The following is a 25,222-nucleotide window of genomic DNA, read 5'->3' on the forward strand; positions in this document are numbered from 1 at the left end:
CACAATTTTACTATCTATAAAACTGAATTTTAACCAAAACTTTTAAAAACAACAACCTATAGTTCTCAGATTTCACTGCAAGAAACCAAATTGATCTTAGTTAAAACACAGTTGGTAGCATACAGATGCCTTAAGACTGGATGTGCTGTAGAGAGCAACTGATCTCTACTGGATGAGGGGTGACCCATGTATTTGCTTCATCTTTCAAATGTCAGGAGATGTGCTGGAAGCATAGCTATATTCATGACAGCTGTGCTTTTAGAGATGACAATGGCCATAAAACGTAAGGTAGGAAGAAACACAGAAGAAGCTGGACAGAATACATGTTTTGCTGGTGTGGAGTTCTCTTTCGTAGCCCAGTTTTGATCTGAGAGATAAAAACTGTTAATGTGCTTTACGGAAAATTTGTCTCAGAAGGGGGTGGGGGAACACAAGTTGATAATTAAGAGCAGGAAATTAAGTTTGAATTCTGATTTTGAAATCTCACTTGAAATCAGCCTTTCCTACCACAAGCATTTGCCAGATGTGAAGTGTGGCTGTGAACTGAGCTGTTTTACAAACCTGGCACTAGAAGGCTATATTCCCAACCAAATTTTGGATTTCCCACTTATGTCCCAGTATTAATCACAGCTTCCGTGAACTCATCCACAGTTCACAGTCTTACATAATGCTCCTATTACTCAGCTACTTTGAGGAATACATAGCTTGAGCAGTTTTCTCGCCTTAAACCAGTGCACATAGCCTTCCAACTGGGGGGGGGGGCAATATAGCTTTCCACAAGCAACTACATTTTTTTGAAGTTATAAAGCACATACACTTTAAAGGCATATGAATGGGGTGACTTTCACCAACCAAGCGCAAAAGTCTGTCCCTAAGCAAGCTTACTCCAGAAGAAAACAGCCACAGCCTTCAGAATTGCAGTCTGAAACTACTACAAGGACACAACTACTGAGTTCTCAAGCAGCTGAGAAGTCGGTGGTAAATACAGCAAGTAGGGTTGCCACTTTTGGTTGGGCAAAATATGGGGCAGGTCAGGCAAAGAAAAGGCAGGTTGTGGGGGGGGGGGATTGGGGTACTTAAAAGTGCAAAAATGATTTCAAAGCAATCTATTACAATGATCAAATGGAAGCCAAGTTCAAACTGTAACAACAATTCCAACAACAATCCTGAAAGGAAATTCTCCCCACCTGCTGAATTTCTGCCTGCTGGAAGGATGAATGTAGAAACCCAAACGAAAACAAAAATAAGAGAAAGGGAAGGGGGAAGGGACGAGAGAGACAGCAACAAGTTCTGCTTCTCTTCCTCACAGAGCTTTTCCTACAACATCCTAACAAGGTTTGCATAACCCCTCATCGAGGTACAGTGAATTTGAGAGATCGTAAGTTTTGGGGAGCAGAGAAAAGCAGCGGTGCCAACTTGAATATAAAAAAATGGGAGGGGGGCTCCCAGGTAAGCCCCGCCCCACATAATCCATCACATGATGCGCTGCACACACACTATGTGAATGGCAATGCCCATCAACTGGGGGTGGAGGGGCTGAGCCCCTTAAAAAATGGACCCCCTCGGCCCCTAGGAGTCGGCACCTATGGAGAAAAGTATTTACACACGCGGGCAGCAAAAGCGAAGTGGGTTTATAAAGCGGAGTCCCTGACGGCGCCCTCCCTCACCCCAGAGCCGCAATTCCCACAGACCCCTCGTGACCACTCCACGCACGCCACAGGCTCCCCGCTCTCTTCCCTCCCGGCAGGCCTGGCGCGGCCCTCTCCTTCTCCTCCTCCTCCTCCCTCCCTCCTCCTGCCTCCTCGCGGCCGCCGCCGCCGTCCTGCGCGAGCCGCGCCGCCCGCTTCCCTTCGCCCGTGACTCCTCCCTCCCCTTCCCGCTCTGTCCCAGGGCTGACATCACGCCCGGGGTTTCCATCGGACGAGGGGAGGGGAGGGGGGTGAAGGAAAGAGGAGGAGGAGGAGGAGGACGCTGTACGGAGCGGCTGCGGCAGCGTGATGGCGGCGGCGGCCGGGAGGACTTAAAGCAACGGCGTCGCGCGGCCGCTCACCTCGGGGTGGTTTTTTTTTAACCCGTTCTCTTCCCTCCCGCCGCGCTCTTCCCTATTAAACCGCTTCTCTCTGTTTCTGAGGGGGCTCGCGCTGCTTCTCCCTCCCTCCCGCCCGCCCTCCCTCCTCTTTTTTTTTTCGGGTAGGCCAAGAGGGAGGGCCAGAGAAGCGGCAGAGGGAAGAGGAGAGAGGGAAGAGATCCCGGCAGGCCCCGGAGCGCTCCTTCCTTCCTTCCTTCCTCGAGGCCCGGCTGCGGCGCTCTCCCCCCCCCCCCCCCGCTGGCTTCTCAGGAGAGGCCCAGGCAGGCCTGGCGGTAAGTGCGGCCGGATGGAGAGCGAAGGAGGAGGGCAGGCTGCGGGGATCGGAGAGAGGCACGCCATACCCGGCCTGGGCGCCTTGTGTAGGCCGCGGTGGGGCAATGGAAGGGCGGAGAGGGAGGGAGCCAGCCAGCCAGCCAGACGGGAGTTGGGAGCCGAGAGGAAGGAAGGAAAGGGCCCGGCCCAGGCGGGTTTGCTCGGTTCTGTGTGGAAAGCTGGTGGACACCGGGCGAGCTGTGGGGGAGAAACGCCGCTTTTGTTCAGCCGCTGCGCCTCAGGCCGGTCCGTTTGTCCGACCGCCTTCGCTTTCTCGCCCTCAGCCCCCGCCCTCCACCCCCATGTAGAGGCTCGCAGGAGCCGACCGCGGTGCTGCTGCTGGTTGTCTTCCCCCCCCCCCGCCCTCCTCCGGCTTCCCCCGCCATCTCCCTTTGTTTACCAGGCGGCCGAGGAGAGGCGGTTATGCAGGACGCAGCGAGGCTTTCGCAAGCGGGGCGAGGAGGGGAAAGGCGGGAGGACCGCGGCCGGCCTAAAAAAGAAGCGGCGGCGGCGGCAGTAATAGTGGGAAAGGCGCCCCGCGAGGAGCAGCAGGAGACACCCGCCGCGATAAGGGGGGAACCGGAGGGAGGGGAGAAAGCCCATTTGTTTTGGCACCCACTAAATCCACGAGGCCCGCTGCTCATTGGCTGACAGGCTGGCTATCAGGGACTCGGTGCGGTGCCTTCCTGCTGCTCTGATCAGTGGCCCCGCCTTTTGCTTGGGTTCCCTTAAATAAATATATATATATAACTGGGTTGATTGAAACCAAGTGGATGATCTTTGCTGCTATGGTATTCCCTGTTAGCTTGTATGGTGCCCAAAGGACGCTGACTTTCTAAGTAGCTAGAAATTGCTCTTGTGCTGGTGGCAGTAAGAATTAGCAGCGCGAGTAATTCCAGCTACTTAACAGAGCTGGCTTTAGTATAGGATTTTGAAAGGGCAATGCCATAGAAATCATAGTTGGGATCTGTGATTTGTACATTTGCTGTGGGTCAGGAAAACAGTTTTGTTATAAATCAGTCTTACCTATGTTTACTTGCAGTTTCAGTTCTCAAGTAAGCAGACAGGAGACTGTAATCTTAACGGGAGTGAGCAAGCTGCATTTTACTGGTGCTGCAAATTTGTAAAATGGTTCATGTATGCATGTTGCTTACAACACAGTCCTATGTATGTTTACTCAGAAGTCAGATGAATTGTTATAATAGGACATGCTCTAGTGAGTTGGTTTAGGAATGCAGCTTTACTTTCAGAAGAAAAAAGTTCCAGCCTGCACCAGCACTACTCCCTTGCTTTCCCTTGGCACTGCCACTAATGGCACTGCTAATTAGATCAATGTCAGAATGCTTTAAAAAGGATCAAACTTCCTGTGTATGAAGTTACTTAGCCTCTGAAGAATAATACTGACCCTGCTGTATGAACTTACAGGGTAAAGATCACTGAGAGAATCCATTATGAGTGTTCACTGTCAAACTAGGACTGGAGAGACTCAGGTTCAAATCCCCCACTCAGCCACAAAGCAACATTGTGCCAGTCACTATCTCATGGGTTTGGTGTAATTCGAAAATGGATGGGGGATGGGAATGCAGGGTTATAAATGTAACAAATAATTCAAGAATCTGATGAATTGCACATATCCAGCTAGTTTACTGCAGTATCCTCAAATAGATTACAGATTTGTAAACATTTCACATCTTTATTATTTGTGTATTCATTTTTTAGGGTAACTTGGGAAAAACAAATAACCGCTGAAGTTACATGTGAAATATCTGAAGAGCGAGGAAGACAACTCTCTTAAGTGGACATTTCATATCCAGCTTCCAAACTGGAAGAACTTTATTTATATTTTTATTTTGGTGAATATTTACAATGAATGGGCACAGTGATGAAGAAAGTGCAAGGAACAGTAGTGGAGAATCAAGGTATGTACTTAAAGATTTGTCTCTGGTAAATCTTACATTTTTGTGAAAGTGAAGTGTTTACCATAATTAAATTGTTTATTTTGAAGTATCGGACCAAGCATTCTTATTTCAAATAAGGACTCTGGAAACTAATTGAATTTACTTAGAAATAAGAGTGTGCACAAGGCTGTGAATCCATTAATGGTGTGCCTCAGGCAGTAATGGAATATGGTTAACTAACACTCAAATATGCATGTCTATGCAACAACAGTATGCGTAATGGTTTAGATAGAGTGCTTAGCCCAGCCTGTCATACGTATCTGATTACACAGGACTAAGTGATCTCCATAGGATACATTTTGTGACCATATCTTAGACAGATTCCTGTTCCAGAATCATGTTCCTCACTTGCATTTCTCACTTTCTGTCTCAGTGGTATTTTATGTCCTTGTGTTGTGTTTTCAGGGGTGAGAGGAGGGAGTACCACCTCCATATTTGCATGGAACCAAGGAATGGTTTCATCTAGAGTGAGTGCTGGAACTGGAGTAGCTAATTCCTGTATTCCATACTTACCTAGTTAAATAAACTTGAATCCGATTCTATACCATCTTAAGATTTGAACCTTATTTCAGAGTAAACCCATGTGAAGTAGCACATAGTGTCTTGGGACTTGTACCAGTGAGGGTTATGTTTATTCTCCAGTGTTGCAGGCAGTATGCATTTGAATACTGGAAATCACAGGTGGGGAGGCTGCTGTTGTATTCAAATTCTCCTTGTGAGCTTCCCATAGGCATTTGGTTGGCCACTGAGGACAGGCCTTTGGCCCAGTCCAGCGGAGTTCTTATATACACTTATATACACTTGTGTGTTACCCAGTCTTGCAAATAAAGGATCCATTCCTATGCCATCTTATTTGCAAGTAAACACTGTTGAATGGAACTTAAGAATGTATATATTGAATTGTACTGAATTGTACTATAGTGAATTGAATTGTATATATCATGTAGTTTTCCTTGTATGTTCATATCTTAGGGTGTCTTGAGCAGTGGTTCTCACAAGCTAGATATCAGAACACTCCCTAGCTGAGTAGCTAGCTGTAAAATTGGACTTGCCTCTGATAAGAAGGCCTGTCTTAGAAGACCACTTAATGTGTCTCTTTTTGTTCTTTAGGGGATTCCAAAAAACAAATGGATAGGTTTGTTTGTTCATGTATGTTGAAAACACTACATGTTTATAAATTGGAAGCTTTAGAGAATGTAAGAGGAGCCCTGCTCTAATCTAGCATCCTGATCACATTGTGGCTATACAGTGGTACCTCTGGTTACAGACGCTTCAGGTTACAGACGCCACTAACCCAGAAATAGTACCTCGGGTTAAGAACTTTGCTTCAGGATGAGAACAGAAATTGTGCGGTGACAGCGGGAGGCCCCATTAGCTAAAGTTAAGAACAGTTTCAGGTTAAGAACAGACCCCTGGAATGAATTAAGTTCTTAACCCAAGGTACCACTGTATGTAGTGAATTCTTCTGGAAAACCCACCAGTAGGACATGAAAGGAATAGTCCTCTCCCCACAACCCAGTAACTGCTATTCAGTAGCATAGTGCCTCTGAAGCTGCATGCACTGCTTAGCGTATATTGATGGCATGCCTCTGAATACCAATTGTTGGGGAACGCAAGTGAGAAGAATGCTGTTGCGCTCATATCTTGCTTGTGGGTTTCTCATAAGCATGTGAGAACATGATGCCAGCTGCTGCTTATTCCTGTACTTCATGACTATCTAATCCTCTTTTAAAGCCATCTCAGGTAGTGGCCACCACACCAAATTTCAGCAGTGAATTCCATAAATTGTGTTGTATGGAAGATGTAGTTTGTTTTTTCTCTCGAACCTACTACCGCTCTGAACTTAAAATGTGAGGAACAGCTCAGTTATTTTCATGGTTCTTGTAGATTAAAATTACAAGGTTTCCCTTTGTCCTAACACTCCCATGAATATTCTGTATTTGGTAATGTTTTGGTACAAAAATAATGCGACCCTCCATTTATATTGTAGTATGGAAACTCAAGGGCAGCTGTCATTTGAGCCTTAGCTATTATGGCACAGACAGCTGTGTCACAAAGATGGTTGCTTGATTTGTAGATAGGTGATCCCCATCAGTACTAGTTGTGGAAGCAGTTACTAGTGAGGTTTGGCATTGCCTGTTTCTGCAGCCTGGTGGAATGTGGAGCAGAAGCTACACAGAATTGCTCCCGCTTTCCATCCCAGCCTTCATCTCCTGCAGACTGCAGATTGGTAGTTTGTCATTTCTCATAATACATCTGGAAATATATTGGAGACTTGGAAGTAGTGCATGAGAGGCAGTATAATTGTGCTTATATGGATACAACTTGGGATGCAGATGAAGTTGCCAGATTATGTTCTGTTTTAAGAATTTTGCTAGTTTGAGTATGCTTTTCTATAAGTGTATTTGGTGGAATAATTCATATATTTTCCATATTAGTGGAATATAAAAGAGATTCCCAGGTCATGCTCATTGGCAGGCTAATATGAAACAAGATAAATTTGTAATCAAGCCATTCTTATCTTTTATAAAGATGCTCTCTATATGTCTGAATAATCAAGTCTGCCTGTCTACTTGCTGTTCTTAACAGCTTTGTTGCATTCCTGGGAAAGGTTTGGTCAGAAAGTTGTGGAATGCAATAGAGTGTCTTTGTGGCATCTGACTTCTCAGCTGTGGAAGTGCCCCTTCAAAACCCTCCCAAAATGTCTATTTCCCTCAGGGAACTACATTGAGTAAAATCACTTTAAGGCAGCCTGAGAAGGCTTTGTGATATTGCCAGCTACTACCTCTTCTGCCCCATGCTTTCCGTTTCTTTCAGCTATTTGTATTCTACTGAGAATGTGTATTAGATACCCAAGGATTAACTATAGCTGTGTAAGACAGGAGGAAAGATGACATGGAGAGAGGTGGGCTAAGGGCTAGTTAGCAGACCGAGGCCAGGAGGCTGAGGGAATGAGATAGGAGGAGGCTGGAACAGTGTCTGTGGAGTGGTGGGGAAACTAGAAAAGCATGAGGTATATGGTTGTATGAGAAAATGAATGTAGGATGCATATACTCAGGGATGAGGGAGGGGAAATGGGTTCTGACCAGGGCCATAGCATGCGGGAGGGCTGCTGGAGTGATTGACCTGGGTGCATTTTTTCAGGGGAGGGGTGCTGCTGCTCACACCGCCCTCCCCAAGCCAGCCCTGCACTGCTTTGTGAGGCTGGGATCATTCCAGCCTCACAAACCGGCTCAGGGCTGGTGCTGCTCCAGTGGCAGCAAGGGCTGGTCTGGTGCGCAGTGAGCTCCTTCCGCCTCCTGCACCCGTCCCCCCAGCGCATGTTCCCCCCGGGTGCTATTAAAGCATGCTCCGCTGCTGGTTCTGACTCTTGCTTACAGCATTAAAATACATGTTCCCATCTGAATGTCTCTTCTGTCATGAATTCATAAGATGGTCCCTCTGTCTTAATCCTCATTTGTGAAAGCAGGGCAATACCAACAACCTACCTTATGGGGTTTTCTTGTCTTTTTGAATAGTCTGATATGTATGTATGTATTTGAAACACTCTAGAGACTAAAGAATGGTATAAATGTGTGTGGTTATTACTAGCAGTTAGCATGATGATACTACCTTTTCCCTGCTGGGTTTGCCACGCTGATCCTCAGAAGTATGCTTAATTAAAATAATGAAAAATTGTGAAATCTGGGTGTAGTATTTGATATCTCAATTTATTGTTTAGTAAATGATCTAATCATTTGATTAATCAAAGTAGCATATTGTAAAACTATATCCAAAAGAATAGAATTTCTTGATTGGTTGACAGCCCTAGTAATAAGTAAATGTGTCCTATCCAACAAATAGTTTGTTGGGGTAGAGCCTGTTTTAGGTGTCATGGCGCATATTCTCGAAACTGATTCTAGATTCTCAGTCTCCCCTGGAATCAACAGATTGCAGCCTACTGTCTCTAGTTCTTTTGTCTGAGACAGTTTTAATTATAACTTAATTTATAAATTATAAATCAGGGTGTTGTTTTTTCTCTTGGTGCACTGTCATTTTGCCTCAACACTGCTATGATCCAAATGAGCTGTGACATCTGTAGTTACAAAACTGCTTTGAATTCAACCAATTTGATTTTCAGAGGAGCCTGGGAAGCACTGAGTACGGTACTTTTTTCAACTAATACATTGAACAGGCTTTATTAGTTTGGTAGTACTTCAATTCTTTGCAAGGCAGAACAATAAAGCTAGGCTTCAAAGGTCAGTTTAAGGTCTTTAGGAGTCAAATCTGGTCACAGAGGTCATATTGTGGGAGTTAAAAATTCTTAACTTGTGAATATTGGATAAATGTAAAATCTGTATTAAGGATTATTGAAAAGTGCCAATAATACATGTACAGAAAATAGTTTTGAACTTAAAAGTTCTTTTCTGAACTTAAAAGATTAACATGGCATAATTTTTAGACTGAAAATAATAAGTAGACTCTGTTGGTCAACTTATTTAATGTGCATTTGATCCTGGTCCAGCTGGTACCAATTAGTTTCCGGGCCCAATTCAAAGTGTTGGTTTTGACCTATAAAGCCTTAAATGGCTCAGGACCACAGTACCTCAAGGATCGTTTCTTTCCATACAAACCTACCTGGACCCTGAGATCATCTTCTGAGGCCCTTCTTTGTGTGCCTCCTCCTTGAGAGGTCAGGAGGGTGGCAACACGAGAATGGGCCTTTTCTGCAGTGGTTCCCCATCTGTGGAATGCTCTCCCCAGGGAAGTTCGCGTGGCGCCTTCACTATACACCTTTAGGCGGCAGGCAAAAATGTTCCTTTTTAACCAGGCCTTTGCCTGACCTGATCTACATCTTATACCCTTTTTAAAATGCTGGCTCTTTTTAGGGTTGTTGTTTTTCCCAGTTGTTTGTATTTTGTTTGTATTTTGATTTTATGTATGTGATCCTCTGTGTGAACCGCCATGAGACCTTCAGGTATAGGGCGGTATAGAAATAAAATTAATAATAATAATTAGGTGTTCTGCTTTTATGAGCAAAAGGTTTTTTAACGTGAGGTTTTTGAGACTTAATTTTGTTGGTGCAGCTGTTAGTATGTAAAATCATTAGCTCTTTGCTTTCAGTGCGACACTGAAATGTATCGTAACATTGTAGATCCTATTTTCTGAAATGGTACCATTAGTTGTACGTACTTCGTATTCATTTGAGACAATGTTACTTTAAAATGTTTTTATTTTCAAAGGCCTGTTTTCCGATCAAGCTGTGTGTTTGTTTGTTTTTAAAAATTGATAATAACAATTTGCAGCAAATCTTGGCCTCACATATTCCTCCCTTTTCCATTTGCAAGGGGAGGAGATTGAGATTCCATGTTAAAATACACTTGTTCAGATTCTGTGAGTTCAGATTCGAGTTTGTTTGAACTTGTTTGAAGCCAGTTTCCTGATTTTGGATATCACAGAAAACTTATGTAGAGTGGTACCTCGGGTTACATACACTTCAGGTTACAGACTCTGCTAACCCCAGAATAGTACCTCGGGTTAAGAACTTTGCTTCAGGATAAGAACAAAAATTGTGCTCTGGTGGTGCGGCAGCAGCAGGAGGCCCCATTAGCTAAAGTGGTGCTTCAGGTTAAGAACAGTTTCATGTTAAGAACGGACCTCCAGAACGAATTAAGTTCTTAACCAGAGGTACCACCGTATTAAAAATTAAAAGTGAAAGCTTTAATATCCCACATTCACAAAGGAAGTACACAGACCTAAGTCTTGCCATAACTCATTTTTGTAATGCAGAACTTTGATAAATTGCCATATTTGTATTGGGGCTTTGTGTAATATCCAGTTGTTCCCCTTGTATACGTACAAAGACTTTTGATCCGATAGGATATGTCCATTCAAGGAAGATGAGAGGCCATTTTTGTTCCACTTCCCAACATCCTAGCAGTAGCAGCACCCCCAAAAAATGTTCTGAACCTCGAGTTGATGTTGAGGGTGGTATTAGGAGCTACCTAGGGAGTGGACTTGGCAAAAATCACATTGTCTCTTTTTCAGTGAGTGGCTAACCACTTCTGACACACCAGTTCTGGGAGCACTGACTGAATATCACCTGTTGAAAATAGCAGAACAAACTTGATCCAAATTTGCACATAATGCTTTAGAGACAATTGAGGAGCTCGTGAGTTTTCATATTAAAGTTAAGGATTGGATATTATGATTGCTCTAACAAAGTCCATTCTTTGCTAAGTTAAAATACTGTTTCTAATCGTGTATGAAGTAAATATAGCAAGATACTTGTCTTGTTTGTATGATCATATCTCAAAGGATATATGAATGAGACCTGTTCCTCCCCATTCAGCTATTTCATGTTGCATGAGCAAATGAAAAGCCAGGAAGTTTCAGTTAACTATAGTTTCTCACTATATCCAAATTGGGCACAACAGGTTAATGGTTTCTAAATATGCCATGTTTTGAAACTAACTTTAAACTGTGACTTTATATCTTGACTTTTTTAGAAGTCATAGTTTTTCAGTTCAGTAGTAAAACTGATCCTGAGAATTCCTGGTTTATTTCCCAACCTGTGAGAAGGAAAGAAAAATTGTCTATGTGTCTTTTTGTTACTAGGCCAAGATGTGATCATCTGAATGCAATCTTATACTCAAATATGAACACAATGATGTCTAATTAGTTTGTCTGAAACACTTACAAATTTAACTGATACTTACATAATTGCTTTTTATTAACTGATTAGTAAGTGAACAGGAAACTGAAAGCTCCCCAATGAGGGAGGGGGGAATGATATTTCAATCTGGAGGCACTTGTGTAGTATGGTCAAATTGATTAAATCAACACCTTAGCTAGCTTGGGAACAGATGAATAATAATGGATCCTAGCCAATATAGAAATTGTATATGACACATCAAGTTTTAGTAGGGAAATTACATCCATCTAGTTAGAAAAAACATACTGAAATAATAGAAGTTGAGATGTAGCAAATAGTAATGAAAAGATTATTCTGCTACAGATGTGAAAGCTTAAAAAACACATAAAATAAAACCTTTGCATCAACGGACCTAAGGAGCTTATCAGTAGAATAGCCCCCTCCTTGACCTGAAGAAAATCATTGTTTCCAAGACTCAGTGTTAATCAATTTAGTATTTGGAAATCATTGGAAATCATAAATGGAATAGTCTTATCTCAAGTACTCTGCAGATCACCTGAGACTTATAAACATTACTAATGCAAGCTGTGGTGATAGAGAGAGAGAGCACTCCTACTTTATTCAAACAACCATTTGGAGGACACCTCATTTCCATTGGATGTGTAGGTGTGATAATACTTATAAAAATGTAAAGAGAGCACCTGCTGAAAATAGGCCACCATCCAATTTTCCACAGTAACAACAATGGCCTTCACCCTTTAATGTTCTCCACCAACAGGTATTCAGAGCCATAGGACCAATAGCTATTGTCACTTATAATTATTGATGGAGACCTTTCTGCAGTGCTATTTTCCCATTAAAAATAGTATAAATGGAAACAGGACCAAGTCAGAAAATTACTTAATGATGCTGAGCCAGAGTGGAGTACTAGAAGTTTGTTATTTCTCTTTCAAATTTACTGCATTCCTGGGAGTTTATGGCGTTTTTCTGCTCGTCAGAGGAGGAAGGGAGAAACATCCATCTCTTTCAAGACAGGCAGAGTGTGGACACTGTCAAGTGCTGTTTCAGTGACCATATTTTCTCATGAGTACAGTTCTTGATGGTACTCTGCCCACTGCTTCATCTGCTTGTTGCAGCTTGTGATGATCGCTCCCAACTAGGTTTTCAGTGGTGCAGTTTTCCTGACTGTTTGTACAAGGCTTTCTTCATGGCTGCGTACATTTTGAAAGTGTTGCCACTGACAGTAGCAAGTTGAATGCTCTGACAGTAGTCATTGGCACATTGTCTGGCAATCCACTGGGCATCACTCCCTGCCTGTCTTAGTGCATCTTCTCGCAGGGTGCACACTTGTAGGTCATAAGAGCTCTCACTTTGCAAGCAATAACAGGCTCCATTTCCTTAATGTCAGCCTCAAACCAGTCGGAGATCTGTGTGTATCTTTCCGTTTGAAATATATCGACTTTTGGTTGCCAAGCTCCACAACACAAGCCATTAGAAAAACTACATTTTAAATATATGAATCTGAAGTTTAAAACACATTTTTGTCTGTCTGTTGGAGGAAGTTGCTTGTGTGCAAATGTAAGCAAAAGCATGCAACTGCATGTCCATAGGTTTAAAGCATGTGGCAAGGTCTTGATAGGGTGTTATTAACATTTGAGCAATTGTTATTTGGATGGGGAAACATTAACATTCCTGTGTCCAGCATGCAGTGTTCAGTTACCTAGCAACTAGATGTCTAAGGTCATTCCATTCTGTACTTTATCCTATGTTCTAAGTATGTGCGTTCCAAAAAAAAAAAAAAAAAAAAAAAAAAGGATATTCAAGGCCCCTTAATTCATTGACACTCCATTTGAGAGATTTATTGGGAGAACTCCAACTTGCAGATGCAGGCATTACTGCAAAGACTGATAATCAGCTGGGCATACTGTTGAAGCAGCAACATTTACTATCTAAGGCTAATACTAAGGGGCTTTTAAATGAGGACTGCGCACCTGAATCTGTTCTTCAGCCTTCTTATAATATTTATTTTTAACTTAAAATTGCAGCCAGTCAGATGATGATTCTGGTTCAGCATCAGGTTCTGGATCTGGTTCAAGTTCTGGAAGCAGTAGCAATGGAAGTAGCAGCCAGTCGGGAAGCAGCGATTCAGACTCTGGTTCAGAGTCTGGCAGTCAATCAGAATCTGAGTCTGATACATCTAAGGAAAAGAAAGTCCAAGCTAAACCTCCAAAGGTTGATGGAGCTGAGGTAAGGTGGACTCTCTCCACATATGAGAAACTCTATTTAAATGGTTGTTGTATTAAGTGAGCATCTGCATAAATAGTGTAAATTAGAAAGTACTTTAGTAATATGAAACATTGGAAATGCTGATGAAAATATCAGATGGCAGCAGTGCCAAACTTTCACCTTTCTAAGAAATACCAGTGTTGACATTAACACTGCCTGGGTTATTTAACAATGTGTGTTGTATCCACTGCTGCCATTCCACTTGTGTAACAGACTTGCGCTTGCACAACTTCCCCCTCCTCTCCCATGCACCCTCAAAATCTGCTCCAGAGGATTGGGACACCCTCCAGAGCAGGTCTGGTGGGTGCAAGGATTCAAGAGGAAAGAGAAGTACCACATGTGGAACTCAGTTCATGCAGCAGTGAATACATTGGATGTTTCTGCAACCCTTAAGTAAAGTCTTTTTTATGTTTAGAAGGAACTTACAAAATAATATATTAAAGAATCGTGTCTATTTTTTGCCACACAAAAGGCAACAGTATTATAGCCTTCTAGATGCAATTTTGACGATGGCATGGTATCCGTAGCATATCAATATAACTGTAACTGTTTCAGTTGTTGAATCAAGTCCCCATGCCACCCCACCTGAAAACATGCACTAATTCAGCATGGCATATTTTAGTTGGAGTGGTTTGAATTTGGTGTATCATGCTGTGATGTTTCACCTGAGCCATTCAAAATCTGTGAAGAGGGTGGCTTGCACCTGGCCTCCTCCCCCTTATATAGACTAGGGCTGGACGAGGTGCAGTCCCCAAGCCTCTGCCCCTGATAGGCCCAGAAGGAGATGACTGTCCCTCACCTGGAAGGTCTACTGCAGTCAAAGGTGAGCGGGACCAGGTGGCCATCCCCCCCTCTGGCTGTCTCAGAGGGTCTCCATTGAACAGCTGCAGCCATTCTGTGCAACAAATGATGCCCATCACAGATCAGCGGATATTTTAAAGCCCATGTTAAATGTGCCTGCAACCAAACAATGGAATCAAGTTCACAGTAGACCCTCCAATATAGCATGCCTGCTGAGACAGTGTTTAAAAGTGCCAGTTGATGATGTTGCAGTTTGAAATTAATTTATTATTTCTGTGTTGTCAGTGGAAGAAATGTAGATATATTTCAATTGTGTTCATTTGTTTCTTAAGGTAAGGCTTCTGAACAGTGATTAAGATAACTTTTCTTGTATTTTGGATCTACCTGTTACTTGTAAAGTTTGTGGACTTTACTGAAGAATGTATTTTATTGCTTGTGTTTTATGTGACTACATAATGTTTTTATTTGAATTCTGCTTTAGTTTTGGAAATCAAACCCAAGTATTCTGGCTGTACAGAGATCAGCAATGCTCAGGAAACAGCAGCAGCAGTCAAAAGCAGCATCTTCAAACAGTGGCTCAGAAGAGGTGAATAGTTAGCTAGTATTTTAAATGTAAATGTAAACACAGATCTTTACTAGCCAGTGCCAGTATTTCAAAAGAGAAATCAGAGTCAAAGTATCCTTTAAGTAAAGTACCTTTCAAATCATTGACTTGTATACTACTGTAGATGCCAACTGTTACCTTTTCTTGGGGCCAGCACAGTATTTTTAAGACTGTATGTCATACTTGCTTTCAGTATTCACAAGATTATAATATATGTAGTTGAATTACCTTGTAAAAGAAAAAGGGTGTCGAGTTCAAATGGGCTGGAGGACCAATTCAGGGGCTAATTTGACAAGCAGCTTTAATGAGTACTTGGACTGAGGATCAACATTTCAAATGTCCCTTGCCATCCAAACTTAATGTGCCATCCTTCCTCATCTTACCTGCAAAATTACCTGCAACTTCGGTGTTGAAATGGAATAGCAGTGTTCAGAGAATGACTGTTTGCTTACATCCTTATGGACCTTATATTTTGTTTTTCTATGCAGGACTCATCAAGTAGTGAAGATTCTGCCGATGACTCATCCAGTGAAATCAAGAGGAAGAAACATAAAGAGTAGGAAATTAAGTATTACATAGCTTGATGTAGTGTTTTAAATTTATCTGATCAGTAGAGCACATGGCATTATCAATGTTATTTTATCTCAGTGGTTGCTTAGTATCCAGTGAATAAACTACTTGCTTATCTGTATACTTGTATGGCTATCCATATAGTGACATGTTAGGATTTGTATATTTAAGATCTTTGCATGGAAACATTCTCATTTTAGAAACAGACAACTGCAACAGTATTAGGAGTTTAATTGCCCAGAACATATTTCTTTCCAAGAGGATAAAGCCCCTTAAGGTGAATGTTTTCTGTGCAATTGGCCAACCAAAATGTTTGCTTTCTATCACCCCATCATTCTCTCACTGAGGCAGATCAGGTCTCTGACATCACACTGTTTTATATATACTCATAAAATGTCTCCAAAGCATGTTACTAGCTCAGGACAATTCCATGCCCCTTCCCTCCTGAGCTTGATACTGAAGGGAGAGAGAGTAGTCATCTCTGCAGTCCCACTGCACTTCTGAAGCTTTCAGAAGTGCATCTGATGTTGAAGGAGCTCTAACTGTCCTTTTGTATTTGCAATTTGCCCCTGCCCATTCTTCCACTGTCCTTTCTACTGAGCTTAACCTTAGAAATTATCCACCCCAAGGAATTGTCCTTTGGATTATCCAAAGTTGTGCTTTACTTCTAAGGGGCTCAGAGTGCCTCCAAAAAGCAGTACAGTACAATTATAAGGATGATTCCCTACCTCCAGCTACAGACTCAGAAGGAAGGCTGAGGTTCATCAGGGTTGGGGAGAATTTGGATCATGGCTAGTGCTGCTAACATATTTGTGGACCACAGCAGGTCTCATTAAGGTTCATATATTCAGTTCATATTTGGGGTTTTTTAGTAGCCCCTTTCTTCACAGAGATTTGCTTCATTTAAAAGTTTTTCCTAGAATTTACATATTGCTTTGTTTATTTAATATATGAAGGTTTGAGTATTGATGACAGTGAGAAAAAAATCATTAATGTGGAAAATCTATATAGTTAGCATTTCATTTTAATGAATCTGGAATTATCCCAGATAGTTCTCCTATTGTGTGAAAGCTGTAGAGACAGAATTTTTAAAGAAAGTGGCAAATAACTACTTACTGAAATATTCACAAATTCCTGTCAATCATTAACTATTCATTTTAGTCATGCAAAGTTAAAGGTTTAACTCTTTTCCTGTAACACCTTCCATCTACATTAAATTTTCTGCTAATTTCACTTGTACAACATTGCTGTTTTCAAAATGTGTCAGGATAGTGGCTCATTCCCTTTAAAATTTTATACTAAAAAAACTTGATATTGTAAGATTATTCTTGCTTCTATTGATCTACATTTAGGTATATAAATGTTCTTTTTGTAATTTTAATTTATGTAGTGAAGACTGGCAAATGTCTGGGTCAGGATCTGTCTCTGGAACTGCTTCAGATTCTGATTTGGAAGAAAGCAGAGATAAAAGTAGTTGTGAAGAGAGTGAATCTGACTATGAGCCAAAAAACAAGGTCAAGAGCAGGAAGCCTCCAAGCAGGTATGTGAAAAATATTTTCGATTGGAAAATGTCCCCCTTGTTTGGATAAAAAAAATATAAATATCCTCCCTACATGTTGCCATCTAGGAGTCCAGTAAGTAAATGAGCTTGTCTTTGTACACTGAGATGCAGAAGAAAGAAAAGTTGTCTTCTTGCTGGGGGTGCATCTCCCATTTTCTCCATATATCTATTTTTCTTGCCTCCATTGCAGAATGATCTACCTAGTTTAGACTGCTTTAGGCCAAAGCTTGCCTTTGTTTACGAAATAGAAAGAAAGAAGGTAGAAGTCTTTTTTGAGCACTGAACCTACTTGGGCTGAGTTTCTGTCTTGCAATTTTTGTGTTCCAAGGACAGGTGGGGTCAATTTTACAGCTGCCTGTCTTCCTCCTTTATTGAAGATAGTTAAGAAAAATTATGATGATTAAGGTAATTATTAGGGTGGTGGTTTATTACCCACTGTTCACCCTAAAGTCCCAAGGTGGGTTACAGTGCTACAAACAAACAATTTAAAACAACTTTTAAAAACAATTTATGTAATTAAAAACAACTTAAAACTTTAAAAACAAGGTGCGTCCTTAAAGCATACTAATGGGCGATGCTTCCTAGTTTAGCCGTCAGCTTAGTTTTTCTTCTAAAGAACTTGCTTTCTATTCTATAGAGATAGCGCCCTGTGTCTGGATCATTTTCAGATGAGACAGAAGGAGAAGGCACATAGAAGATAGTTCTCTATTTTACAGTGTTCAAATGCATTCCTGGGTCCTGTCAATATTATATTTTATTCCTTTTGATTGACTGGAGTGGCAGCAACCAGAGTACAGAAAGCATTGGGCTGTGGCAAAGTCAACTGGTTAGAATGTGGTGACAAAGGCTTTAGAAACTAATATGTTGCTCGCAATGGCCGTTCTTATTTGGATAGTGTGCAATTGGGCCCGTTGAATCCTTTGTCCATCTGCTTTGTTTTGCTTTTGGAGAATGTGATGACTTTTTATTTCCCAGCAGGGCCAGGTCCAGTTAAGGCTCTTCTGTGAGAAGCTTGCAACCTCAGGCATGTTAATTCATGCTGATGTGCTTCAATGTGGCCAGAGAAGCCACAATGCTTCTTTAGGGTGGAGCCTAGAAGCCTGACCTAGAACCCAGCTGCTAAAAGAAACCAGACCTGTTCAAGAAGTACCATCTAATAATAGAAAGCTGGGAAAGATGGGAGAAGTGGTTGTTGGGAGCGGGGGCTCTTACCCCACCCACCCCCAAAGAGAAAGCCTTCAACCATGTGTTTCTTCCACTTGGAGCATAAAAGTAATAAAACCCAGCAGATTAACTGCGTGGGAAGCTGGCTGTTGAGGGAGAGCATTTTAGATGGTTCCCTGTTGTCGATATCGCTGTACTTCAGAATCCGTCTACAGTAAATGCTATGCCAGCAATGTCTGCGGGTTAAAAACAAAACAACCAAGGTTATAATGTGTCTTAATGCCCCAAAGGGCTATTCTTTTCACAACCTTGGCCCTTGCCTTTTGATGTGTTCAGATTCCATTGGCATGGTATAAGAAACTGGATAGACTCAACTCCTTAATGGTGTTGGGACAGTTGGATATTTTATTTGAATAGACAAACACTTAGTATAATAAAAATGTTTTTTAAATGTCAAAAAAAAGAAGAAACCTGGTAGTCTGCAGATTCAGAGATTTACTACAGGCAGTTAATAAAAATTGGTGCTCCAGCACAACCTACAGGGTTCTGAGCATCTTTGCCTGCCATTTATTCTAGGGCTTTTACTGATGAGTGTTATGAAAGTCTGTTTTTCTTTTATTGTTCTTCAAATGTTTAAGAATAAAGCAAAAAAGTGGAAAGAAAAGTGGGGGGCAGAAGAAAAGGCAGCTTGACTCATCAGATGATGATGACGACGACGACGATTATGATAAAAGAGGATCTCGCCGCCAGGCAACAGTAAATGTTAGTTACAAAGAAGCTGAAGAAGCAAAGACAGATTCAGATGATCTGCTGGAAGTCTGTGGAGAGGATGTCCCACAACCTGAAGAAGATGAATTCGAGACAATTGAAAAATTTATGGATAGCCGCATTGGACGAAAAGGAGGTAATATTGACTTGTAAAACTTCTCAAGCTGATGAATAATTTTTCAAATTATTTCTATTGGATGAAATATATAAGAAGTACATGTTGTGAATGATACAGTAACTGATATTTTAACAACCTTGTTAATCAAACTGTTAGGTTTTTCTGTATGTATTACAAAATATTTTGGTTATATATGTTGTTTCAGTGCTGTCCTATTTTTCTCTTTATTTGCTGTAGTTTTGCTGTATATGTTGGTTTCAACACATACTTCTGGCATTAATATAGTTTGTATTGAACTTTAAAATAGCACAGTGACAACTTCATGGAATGATTATTGATGCTTCTGTCATCTAAAACCAATCTAACAATGTTTTCTGTTCTATCTAAAGCCATTTAGTATTGCAGTTGATGCTGTTGTCATGTTCTTTTTCAGCAACTGGTGCTACAACCACTATCTATGCAGTTGAAGCTGATGGAGATCCAAATGCAGGATTTGATAAAGCAACAGAACCTGGTGACGTGCAGTACTTGATTAAATGGAAAGGTTGGTCTCACATCCATAACACTTGGGAAACGGAAGAAACCCTGAAACAGCAGAATGTTAGAGGAATGAAGAAACTGGACAACTATAAGAAAAAGGATCAAGAAACAAAACGGTGGCAAGTATTGTTTATTGTAAAAGTATAATACAAGCACATATTGTATATTATTGAAGTATTCATTTGGCACGTGTCTTTATTCATGCATGAACATAATTGGCAGAATGCTGAATAAGGCAGATGTAATTCATTCATAATGTTTTTTTAAAAAAATCAAAGTACTGTAGTACTGTTTATCTGCAGATTTAAGGTTCAGCATTATGCAGGATTCTTAATGGTTACTGTGTGCTGTATCCAGTTGTGGCTTTGTGCCAGCAGAAATGCTTCCACTACAACAAGGTGAGGTACCCTATTTTCACCAATCTTCTCAATTGCAGCCCTTTAAGCCATATTACAGGGATAACGTGTGGTGCCCTCCAGCTGTTTTGGACTACAGCTCATATCATCCTGGGCCATGCTAGCAGCGGTGATGGGTGTTGTAGTCCACAGCACTTGGAGACCACTCCATACTGTTCCAGAAGAACCAATAGCCTTTTGGTAGGATGGAGGGGCTACATTGGGTAAGAAAGTATTAGTGAAAATATGGATTCCAATATATTTCTTCGACTCAAAACACTAATAGTAGTTACTGACTTGTCAGGGTTGCCAACAGGATTTATTGGATGTAGTTCATTGAATGCAGACTGAGCTCTCTGCATCTCCACACACACACACACTGCCCAATCTGTTGGCAAGAACCTCTTATGTACATATATCAACTGAACCTCATTTATGTTGTGGGACTGTTGCAAAGATAAAAAGAGGAAGAGGAGAATAATAGAATGTTGCCTCCAGGTTGTGCTTTCTAACTTTATAGATTTCCAATTTACTTACCTTTCGTCTCTTCCCCCCGCCCCCACAAGAAAAGTTTCTGATCAGTCTTCCTGTACTTCTGTTGAAAGTTAGAAGAATAGTAAGCTATACATTCTACAGGGCTATAATGAATACACTGTGTAATTTCATTCCAGGTTAAAAAATGCTTCTCCAGAGGATGTGGAATATTATAACTGCCAGCAAGAACTCACAGATGATTTGCACAAACAGTATCAAATAGTAGAAAGAATAATTGGTAAGTGACAGATTTTGAAACTGGAAATAATGATGATACACCAGCATAATTCATGCATTTAAGTTTTTCTGTGTTCGTGTAGTTGGAAAGAAGTTGTATCTCATCATATTTTATAAACTATTTTAAAGACTTTCAATGTACATGTTAGTGTTCCTACAGCTATATCCATAAGTTGTTCATCTATTCATGGGTTGTTCAGCATAGTGCCTTATTTGAGCTTAATTATGTGTCAGTGTTAAATTTTATTTTAAACATATATTTCCCACAGCTCATTCAAATCAGAAGTCAGCAGCAGGTTATCCAGACTATTATTGTAAATGGCAGGGTCTCCCTTACTCAGAATGCAGCTGGGAAGATGGTGCTCTCATTGCAAAAAAATTCCAGTCACGCATTGACGAGTATTTCAGCAGAAATCAATCCAAGACAACTCCTTTTAAGGACTGTAAGGTGGGTACATTAGTGTTTCTTTCAACAATGTCTCCTTCAGTTGAAGTAATATCCGGTGTCAGGCAAATGGCAGCTCAATTCAAAAAGAAGAAGAAACCTGCATAGAATACTATTGGTTAGGAATAAGGGATTAAGCCTAACATTCTTCCTGACATCTTATTTTCTGTGTCAGAGAATTATTTTGTATGGAGGGGCATTTGACTGAATGATGCCAGGCATAGCTTTACCACTTGATCTGCTGTATGTGAAATCTAATCCAACAAGAAGAAATATAAGATTTAATGGTTTCAACTGTTTAAAAACTATTTTTTTAAGCACGATGCTCAGGGTGGAAGTTGGTCCTTGGCTGTAGTAGATTCAGTTTTTCACTTGCATAACGATTGTTTATCATTTTTTTCTTCCAATTCAAATATAGAAAATTAATTTTCACCACCCGTCTTTTGTCAGGTTTTAAAGCAGAGGCCAAGGTTTGTGGCCCTAAAGAAACAACCATCTTACATTGGAGGGCATGAAGGTTTAGAGCTAAGAGATTATCAGTTAAATGGACTAAACTGGTTAGCTCACTCTTGGTGCAAGTAAGTACATAGTAAAATGTTGCAATTATATGTTAAACACACATGCATATTTTTTATTTTATTTTACAAGCTTAACAGGAACACAGTCATACACATTTGCCACTTAATAAATATCTGTGAGCTTGTGGTAGTTACGTTTAATGGATTGTACAAAAATAGTTATTTATATCCCATTCTTGTTTCCATGCAGACTTTTTTTTTTAAAAAAAAGCATGATCATTAAAAATTGTAAGCTAGTTAAAATCTGAAGATAGGACTTAAACTGACATGGTTCAGTTTTTATTGTTTGATATGTGTGTTTAAATGAGCGGTGCGTGTTGATTCTGTGTGTACCCTGAATTACAAGTTGAATGGGAAAAATTTGGGGAAGGTTCTCAGATCTTAGGTCAGATTGTGCCATTAACAAAGCATTTCTGTCCTGTCAGTGACTACCTAAGCTTCTGAATCGCTTTGCTGCACTCGTTGTTCAATAGTACAGATGCCCATGACCTAACCCCACCAGTGACATATGCTGAGGGGGATATTTCCATACACTAGACTTTCCTGAGAGTCTGGCCTTTTTTGCCACCCTTTCGCACTATGCAGTGATGAAATTTTGCTATCCTGGGGAAAATAGAGGCTATATCCCCAAAATTCCTTGTGGGAGGGAACAGAAGCCCCTCTCAAAATCCTTGGGGTAACAGGGTCTTTGCTAGGCTCTGAAATGTCCCCCTCCAGTCTTTTCTTGGGAACTATTGTCTTTTTCCCACTGTCCCCCCCCCCAAATGATTCCTCTTGTACCCACTGCAAAATGGTGAAATCTGCTCTTGTGGGAGAAATACTGCAACTGTCATTCTGAAATTTGCCATGTTTTATATACCTCACTTTACAGGAGCAACAGTTGCATTCTTGCAGATGAAATGGGCTTGGGCAAAACAATACAAACTATCTCCTTTCTGAATTATTTGTTTCATGAACACCAGTTATATGGACCTTTCTTGCTGGTAGTACCACTTTCCACTTTGACATCTTGGCAAAGAGAAATCCAGATATGGGCTCCCCAGATGAATGCTGTAGTTTATCTGGGGGATATTACTAGCAGAAATGTGGTAAGTGATCACATTCTACAGTGTCACTGTATTCTTAGTAGATCCAAAATTAGTGCTTATACAGAGATGGTATTGGAAAGATTAAAATTAACCAAATTTCACATTTATTTTAAAGAGTTGCTTGTTTTTGGTAATATTTAATATTTTTGTAAGTAAAATAAAGTGTGTATTCTCCAATATTTTGATACTTTGTTGAATAACAGAAAAATATTAGCCTTTCATTTTTGCCAAATACATTGCTGCTATCTAGGAAATGGCACAGACTCTTCCATTGTCTGCTAAGACAGAGGGAGGCCAAAAAGCAGTATTCATTCAAGTTTCAATTTACCGAACTCAAGTAGTTAAAATGTAATAATTGATTACTTTCATTAGAGAGGTATTTACGGATAATAGCTTTATTCAGTAATGAAATGGACTGTAAAACATGAAACTATAGGTCTTAGCATGTTATATTTGAAATTTACATTATGCTTATTAGTTCTTTTGAATCAACTACAAATGCAACTAAAAATAATACTTCCAATCATTTTGATTTAATCTTTGTTACCCTTGAACTAAGCAATATTTTAACACAGTCTTTTAATTTAAAAATTTTCTTAATAAAATTCACTGACTGCTTTTTGCTGCTGCTTGTTAAAATATACTTCTTCATCGTAGATCAAGAAGTAAAGTGTTATATTGATCAAGCATTAAGCACATTTACCGTATTTTTCGCCCTATAGGATGTACTTTTCCCCCTCCAAAAATGAAGGGGAAATGCGTGTGCGTCCTATGGGGCGAATGCAGGCTTTCGCTGAAGCCTGGAGAGCGAGAGGGGTCGGTGCGCACCGACCCCTCTCGCTCTCCAGGCTTCAGGAGAGCCGCAGCGCCAGTCCCACAAGGTCGGGGGACAGCGGGGAGGCGGAACGCCGCCATCCCGCTGTCTCCCGATGTGGTTTGGAGGCTGACGGCGGGGAGACGCGTGCTTCTCCCGGCCGCCAGCCCCGCAAGCTCCGGGGACAGCGGGGAGGCGCAGCGCATCCTCCTGCTGTCCCCGGACCTGATCTGCAGGCGGGTGGCGGGGAGAAGAGCGCTTCTCCCCACTGCCTGCCCCGCAAGCTCTGGGGACAGCTGGGAGGCGCAGCGCGTCCTCCTGCTGTCCCCGGACCTGATCTGCAGGCGGGCGGTGGGGAGAAGAGCACTTCTCCCTGCTGCCTGCCCTGCAAGCTCCGGGGACAGTTGGGAGGCGCAGCGCGTCCTCCCGCTATCCCCGGACCTGATCTGCAGGCGGGCGGCGGGGAGAAGAGCGCTTCTCCCCGCTGCCGGCCCCACAAGCGCCTGGGGGGGAAATAATTTTTTTTTTCTTTATTTCCCCCCCCAAAAAACTTGGTGCATCCTATGGGCCGGTGCGTCCTATGGGGGGAAGAATACGGTAACTCCGGTACCTAAGGAGCTTTAATTCTTTCTTGGGAACTAGGCATCAGTTTGAGCTACTTTGAAGTCAGTCTCTCTTTGATGGCAGAATGCAGGATTCAGATTGACAAGTTATTCTCAAAGTAATTTATTTGCAGGGGTGAAATGCTTTCCTGCCTCTAAAGAGAAAGAAGTGTTTGGAGCAAAAGGGAGGGGGAGAGAGAGAAGGAAGGAAAGCTAGGAAACAAAAAAGAACTGCAGAATAACAGTTCCATCTTTCAGTTCCTCATTTGTACAGTAAAACAGGGCAGGTGTGTGGTGGGGCAGATGACCACTCTGAGGAACAAACCATTCAGGCAAGAACATGATTAACTGTTACTCTTTATCCCTCTTTCTTCCCGGGTAAGATATATTTAGCCAGGTAGCAGTAGTGACTATAGCCGTGCCAGAAACAATCCTGTTCCACAGAACTTCTCCTGTCTGTCACTATCGTGATTGAGCCTTCAGGCAGTACTCACCTAGACTCAGAAGGACCTGTTTATAGGATCTCCCAACTCACCAGATACCCATTTTCGAACCAATGAATTGTTTTCATGTGTCTCCCTACAGATCCCTATCATGCCATAGGACCCAACTCTCCTAAAGGCCCAGTAGCATAATCTGGATTAGATGTTACTGTCCGAAGAGAAGGGTGCGGTGGGAATTGCAGTTGCAGTAGTGTAGCAACTTCAGGTATCAGAGGATAAAGGGTTTTTCCAAGACCCTGCTAAGTATCTCAGTGTGCTTTCTAATCAGTGGCACTACCCTCCTGTCCTGCTTTGTAAGTGGGCAGTCATTTATAGCCTTTGCAATCTGAGAGATGACAGCATCAGATCAAAACAAAATAAAAAAATTCCTTCCAGTAGCACCTTAAAGACCAACTGAGTTAGTTCTAGGTATGAGTTTTCGTGTGCATGCACACTTCTTCAGATCTGAAGAAGTGTGCATGCACACGAAAGCTCATACCTAGAACTAACTCAGTTGGTCTTTAAGGTGCTACTGGAAGGAATTTTTTTATTTTGTTTTGACCATGGCAGACCAACACGGCTACCTATCTGTAACTGGAGCATCAGATCAGTTGATCCTGGAAAATGTCAGAGAACAGTGCA

At 41.5% G+C, this 25,222-nt stretch overlaps 1 protein-coding gene across 2 annotated transcripts in view; it reads left to right on the plus strand.

Annotated features, from left to right (window-relative positions):
• Nucleotides 1–1,841: 1,841 nt before the first annotated feature.
• Nucleotides 1,842–25,222, plus strand: part of CHD1 (chromodomain helicase DNA binding protein 1) — a 44,388-nt gene continuing 21,007 nt past the window's right edge. For both annotated transcript variants that reach the window (XM_081880302.1, XM_081880303.1), the window contains exons 1-12: nucleotides 1,842–2,361; nucleotides 4,121–4,320; nucleotides 13,039–13,240; nucleotides 14,562–14,666; nucleotides 15,173–15,240; nucleotides 16,645–16,794; nucleotides 18,618–18,883; nucleotides 19,299–19,524; nucleotides 20,472–20,572; nucleotides 20,841–21,019; nucleotides 21,467–21,594; nucleotides 22,466–22,682. In XM_081880302.1, the coding sequence (XP_081736428.1) occupies nucleotides 4,268–4,320; nucleotides 13,039–13,240; nucleotides 14,562–14,666; nucleotides 15,173–15,240; nucleotides 16,645–16,794; nucleotides 18,618–18,883; nucleotides 19,299–19,524; nucleotides 20,472–20,572; nucleotides 20,841–21,019; nucleotides 21,467–21,594; nucleotides 22,466–22,682 (1,695 nt within the window). In that variant the 5' untranslated portion in view covers nucleotides 1,842–2,361; nucleotides 4,121–4,267. The remainder of the gene's footprint in view (nucleotides 2,362–4,120; nucleotides 4,321–13,038; nucleotides 13,241–14,561; nucleotides 14,667–15,172; nucleotides 15,241–16,644; nucleotides 16,795–18,617; nucleotides 18,884–19,298; nucleotides 19,525–20,471; nucleotides 20,573–20,840; nucleotides 21,020–21,466; nucleotides 21,595–22,465; nucleotides 22,683–25,222) is intronic.

Source organism: Podarcis erhardii, assembly GCF_964252035.2.
Source record: "Podarcis erhardii genome assembly, chromosome: 11".
Classification (NCBI taxonomy): Eukaryota; Metazoa; Chordata; class Lepidosauria; order Squamata; family Lacertidae; genus Podarcis; species Podarcis erhardii.